The sequence below is a fragment of the Leptinotarsa decemlineata genome, unplaced genomic scaffold (assembly GCF_025532065.1).
Source record: "Leptinotarsa decemlineata unplaced genomic scaffold, Ldec_3_MD MMD2_P_RNA_scaffold_1, whole genome shotgun sequence".
Taxonomy (NCBI): Eukaryota; Metazoa; Arthropoda; class Insecta; order Coleoptera; family Chrysomelidae; genus Leptinotarsa; species Leptinotarsa decemlineata.
The window spans coordinates 1,756,991-1,762,990 of record NW_027412523.1 but is presented as its reverse complement, the minus strand read 5'-3'; the positions used below and the strand labels follow the sequence as shown (position 1 = coordinate 1,762,990).

The following is a 6,000-nucleotide window of genomic DNA, read 5'->3' as shown; positions in this document are numbered from 1 at the left end:
GTGAATACAAACGAACGAAGTTTGTACTGGTTCTATTGTATTTGCCATTTTTTGCTTTGATTGATTCGTCATCTGTCAGAGTTCCTACAAAAATGGCGTCTATCTTGAAGTTGTCGCAGTCTCTGGCAAAATTATCGAAAAACGGTAGTGTTATTAAGGTAAATTGTTGTTACTGTTTTCATTTAACTTCTTTCTACTTTCTTTCCATTTATAACATTCTTTGAAAGGAAGGAAAAAATCATTATATTCGTTACGTAACGTAGTTCAGATCTGTAGTACTGAATATTTTACAGCCCTTAAAAAACCTCAGAAATGCTTCGACAGCTCAAGCAGAGCCTAAACAAATTGTTCTCAATGTTCCACCGACCAAAGTTACTACTTTAAAAAATGGTAAGTTTCAAAGTATTATTTGAGGTTATCTATCTGTCATATTCTTTCTGATTATGTCATGATGCAAAAATATTTTTTTGAATTTTAGGCATCAGGGTGGCCACAGAAGATTGGGGTTCACAGACTGCTACAGTTGGAATCTGGATAGATGCAGGAAGTCGCTATGAAAATGCCAAAAATAATGGGGTAGCCCATTTCATGGAGCACATGGCCTTTAAGGTAGAATATTTTGCCAAACTTTTCTATTGGGAATCGCGAGATTTTGTGACTTTTTTCTTATGGCTTATGTAATTAATTTTCTGAAAAAAATTATGAATCTGAATGGTTAGGAGACAAAAATACGTTAATTATGGACTCTTCTTTAATTTTCGAGAATCTCATATTTTTGTATACCTCAAAAACTATATTTTATTTTCGACATCTTAGGGCACTGGTAAACGAACACAGAGTCAACTTGAAATCGAAGTAGAAGACCTCGGTGCTCAACTGAATGCTTATACGAGTAGAGAACAAACTGTCTATTACTCCAAATGTATGTCAAAAGACGTACCAAACGCCATTGAAATTCTTGCTGATATTGTGCAGAATGCCAAGTTGGGTTCAGCTGAAATTGAGAGGGAGAGGGGGGTCATTTTGAGGGAAATGCAAGAAGTAGAGTCTAATCTACAAGAAGTAGTTTTTGATCATCTTCATGCCATTGCTTATCAAGGTACCCCCTTGGCAAACACTATATTAGGTAAGTTTGTTACAGTTTACTTACTCAATCTGTGTTAATATGTATTTAACTGTCACTCAAAAGGATGCAGAAACTGAATTTAGGGATATTTTTAGGTCCTACTGCAAATATCCAGTCGATTAATGCAACTGATCTAAGAAATTACTTAGACAATCACTACAAAGCTAGCCGAATTGTAGTTGCTGGGGCAGGAGGAGTCAGCCATGAAGAATTAGTAAAACTCTCTGAGAGTTGCTTCAGTCAGTTAAGTAAGTATATATTTGATCTTCTATTTATTCTATTTATCTAACTGGCAGCATTCAATATACAAACATATTTTTACAAAGGTGTATATAAATGGTCACGATTGAGATCAAGAATGATAACACACCTAAAAACTAAGATCAAAACCAAGGACTATTAATGAGTGTAATGTGATACACATATATACATGCGTCTATGTATTGTTGTTTTTTTAGAAGCGATGTCGAACTTTATTTTGAGCTACTTTCAGAAATATTGACTTAAATTTCATTAGCATTCGACACAATTTTGGATAATGGTGTGTTCCATAATTGCATCTATGGAAATCAATTGCAAACATCTGAGTATTTGAAGTTACTCTGGATGGAACATGTAGACCAATTAAAAAAAAGAGGTGTGGACAGTAAACAGAAGAGTTAAAAATCTCATGTAGAAATCCAATGTCTGCATAAACTCTACGAGTACTCAGTTTTTACTTTTTCTGTTATAGTGCGAACTTCTCTGTGTGTTTTCAGTTGAAGGTATCTTCAGTTTATGAGCTAGATATCCTATAAATTTGTTCTGTTATTTGTATTTTGTTTATATGGGTCTCATGTATTGGCGACTACACACATAAGCAATGCTCCATTATCAATCTAACCAAAGAATAACAAAGGGTTCTTATGGAATTAACACTGGTGAATTCTCTTGTGATTCTGTACACAAAGCCCAGCATTTTTGTCGCCTTATTGACAACCTGCTCCTAGTGGAGATGGAAATCAACCTTAGTGTCAAAAAGAACACGGAGGTCCCGAACAATATTTGTCCTCGTGGAAAGTTTGCCATTATGCTATAACCAAATTCATTATGTTCAAGTGATCAATAAAAAGACATAGCATTGCATTAATTTATATTCAGCTCCATGTAATTTTTGGAACACCATTTTACAATTGAGATGAGGTCTCTTTGAACATTATCACAGAGTTGTATGTTGATGACACGGCTAAAGATTTTAAGATCACCTACAAACAGCGAAAATTTTGAATGTTCAATATCATTGAACAGGAACGGGTCTAGGTGGCTTTCTTGTGGCACTCCTGACGTGAAGTAAATTTTAAATGAATGAATGGGTAAATTGAAGTTATCTGTCACAATCAGAAATTTGTAAATATTTCGAATTCAATCAAGGATTCCATATACTATAATGGTGGTAAATTGTTCAATCATTTACCATTAGAAATTAGATCTGCAAATTTAAGCAACATTAATTTCAAAAAGGCGGTGAAGAACCTACTTGTTGATAGACCCTATTATAGTTTGGAAGAGTATTTTAGCGAATCCTTTCAACTATATATTAGCAATTTATTCTTTGTAGAACTTTTAGAACTTTTTTTTATATTTACATTTACACATTTTTGGAACTTGGACTTTGTCAATAAGATGCAAATCTTCAGACAATAAAGTATATTTGAATTAAATTATGTGATTCTTCGACAGATAACAACTATCCAGGAGAAATTCCTAAACTTACTCCGTGCAGATTTACTGGATCAGAGATTCGAGTACGCGATGATTCACTTCCTCTGGCACACATTGCTCTAGCTGTCGAAGGTGCCGGCTGGACGGATCCTGATACGCTTACTCTGATGGTCGCCTCTACTCTCTTGGGGGCTTGGGACAGGTCGCAAGCTTCTGCCAAACAAAACGCCACTACCCTTGCGAGGGCTAGCGGAGAAGGGGACCTTTGTCATTCATACCAAAGTTTTAATACTTGTTACAAGGTGAGTGTTTATTTAATTATTTAGATGAGAAGACCCCCTGTATAGAATAATTTCACATTGATACATATTTTAACCTAACATAATGAATATACTATCAATAAAGAGGTAATCAGAATGATAATTTTGATGTAGAGATTGTTTTTTTATTTAACTCAGGATGGTAGTTAAGCGGTGATAAGATGTGCCTCCGCTAAAGGGGTAGGTATACTAAGCGTCAACTAAGATGAGTCAGTGCAGAAATTTGTAGTTATTTTTTTTGTTCCATAAACCCTCACTTTTTATCAGTTAACAACATGCTGTTGTTTAGTATTGAAATTAAACACGTTTTCTTTTTTACAGGATACCGGTTTATGGGGTATCTACTTCGTTTCTGACCCATTGAAAATTGAAGACATGGTATTTAACATTCAACAAGAATTCATGAGGTTATGTACTAGTGTAACGGAAGGTGAAGTAGAGCGTGCTAAATCTCTCCTAACAGCTAATACCTTGCTGCAGCTGGATACTTCTACCGCTGTCTGTGAAGATATAGGTAAGAGAAAAAAGTATTTTCATGAAATTCGAGAAACGAAGCTTCCCATGGTTTTTACCACTTGTAGTGCCGTTTCGTCCTATACAGACATTTTCATACGTATACAATAAACTAGGTACAATGCAATGAAAGTAAATACTGTTTAAAATATCTGTTTTTCCGTTAATCAGCTGTCGACCCTATACGAACAACTCTCAAAAGGTGAGAAACTTGTGCGAGCTAAGGACTAACGAGGTCTTACCTTTTAACGTGTGATTCCTAACAATAAATACAATAAAAGTATTATCTCATCCAATTCTTTGTCTTTTCTCAAATATTGTTATACCTCTGGGCCCGAAGAAGCCGCTGTATAGCGAAACACATGTTGCGTTTTCATAAAACTGTTTGGTGAAAATCTCACAATAAAGTGTTCCTCGAACATGTTATTCGAGTACGCGATGGATTTGGCTGATTCCATCACAATAATAGAGAAATGATAGAGAACATAATAAATATTTCATTTGAGAAAAAAATTATATAGAAATTTAAAATACCGTTGAATATGAATCTTCTAATGAAATCACTGTCTATGGGGCTCAACACAAATGACAAACTAGGAATAAGTGATTTTCGTTGGTAATGATATTTTTAATGTTTTGTTTTAATTAGTTTCTTCTAACTTATTACCCAAAAGAAGTACGGTTAGTCAAAAAATATCTAAAACTTACTCAGAGAAAAGTTGGAAGTTAGTGAATTTTAAATGAACCAGTTGGTGACAACCCTGTTGTTGCTGACTCATATGCTCTCGGGTTTTGATGGGCGGATGCATTCCATTGATTCACGGACGGTTTGTAACAATATTTAGAAATGTCTTCACGTTTTATTTTGTTTACAGGTCGTCAACTGTTGTGCTACGGTAGGAGGTTGCCTCCTCATGAATTGACCCACCGCATCAACAGTATCACAGCCAAGAACCTTAAAGACGTTTGCTACAAGTATTTGTACGACAGATGCCCAGCGGTCGCAGCTGTTGGACCTGTAGAGCAACTTCCTGATTACAATAGGGTCAGATCGCAAATGTATTGGCTTCGTGTTTAAAGAATAAGGTAACTTTTAAACTAACAATCTTCAAATAAATTATTCACTTGAACTAGTTCGTTAATTACCAATACAATTCTTTTCACTGTTCACATTCAAATAAAAGTGTGTGTAATAAATCGTTGTATGCGTTAGGACTGTAAATATTTTTTGTTGAGCCCTACTTTTATAAATAAAATGGAAATCAGTTGAGATTTTGATATTTTTCAGAGTTTTTCTTATATTCCCAAATTTTTTTTTCTTCTACGTTCACCTGATATGTGCAGTTGAAAATTTAGAAAATAGAAGTGTATGGAAAATTTCGAACTGAGAGTCAGTTTCACTTTTCCTCCTTCCCAAGCAATAGAAATTAAAAGGGTGAAGGTTTTCTTATGGGTTTTCAGTTCAGGAAATTTGGATTCAATGAAAATATTTTTCTTGCACCTGAACTGTGGGACTTTTCTTGACAGTGGGATGATGCCAATATATTTTCGTTCAGTATATTAAAAAAAACATTAAATTTGAAAGGAAGTCTCTTAAAAAACAGTCATTAGGTTGATGTGCCCTCAGAATGGTTTTTAGGGTTCCTTGCCTCCAAATCAGCATATATGAGACGTGGAATAACATTCAGAGACAAGTGTACGAATTATATATTTGGCACAAATATACCCCAGATATGTTCAATGTAATACATCTCAAATATGTCAAATTTTTTATGAACTTGAAATAAAATTATATAGTTTAAAATTGAAAGCGTTATATTTTTACGAGACATTCATTTTTGGGAAAGATTTTGCCTTTCTAAGGGACCGTTCAAACCTCTTACCCCCCTTTCATGCTTACATACACATTGTTACATTCATTTTTCAAACATAGACAATGTGTGGGCTGCCATATGTATAAAAAAGTAAACAACTACTATCTACCCTCTATGTCATCAAAAATAAGCAAAAACCCTCCGCCCCCCTATAGTGCTTAAGTAATACTTGTACGCCCCCTAATTCTCCATCTTTATACCAAAAAATAAAGAATATTTCAAAGAAAGGAATGAGTAAATCAATTTAAAAAAAATAACTGTATAGAAAGATGTGTAGATCATGGAAAGTACCTTTCAGAGACAAACTGAAAGAATAGCCCCCTCGAAACAGCTACAGAAAGTCGGATGATTTCAATGCCCCTGTGAATATTTTTAAATGGTTTACTGAATGGATTTTGTGAGACAGCAGATGGTTTTAAAAATTGCTGTAAACAGGGAAGTATGAACAAAACAAATTGAAGTATAT

The 6,000-nt window shown here is 34.4% G+C and overlaps 1 protein-coding gene across 1 annotated transcript; it reads left to right on the top strand.

Moving 5' to 3' along the window:
• UQCR-C1 (Ubiquinol-cytochrome c reductase core protein 1) lies at positions 1-4,940 on the top strand. Its single transcript, XM_023160925.2, has 8 exons — positions 1-158; positions 294-390; positions 479-609; positions 817-1,126; positions 1,222-1,374; positions 2,846-3,129; positions 3,469-3,661; positions 4,536-4,940. Exons 1-8 carry the CDS (start codon positions 93-95, stop codon positions 4,736-4,738), a joined length of 1,437 nt encoding a protein of 478 aa, XP_023016693.1. The 5' UTR covers positions 1-92; the 3' UTR covers positions 4,739-4,940.
• Positions 4,941-6,000: the final 1,060 nt, after the last annotated feature.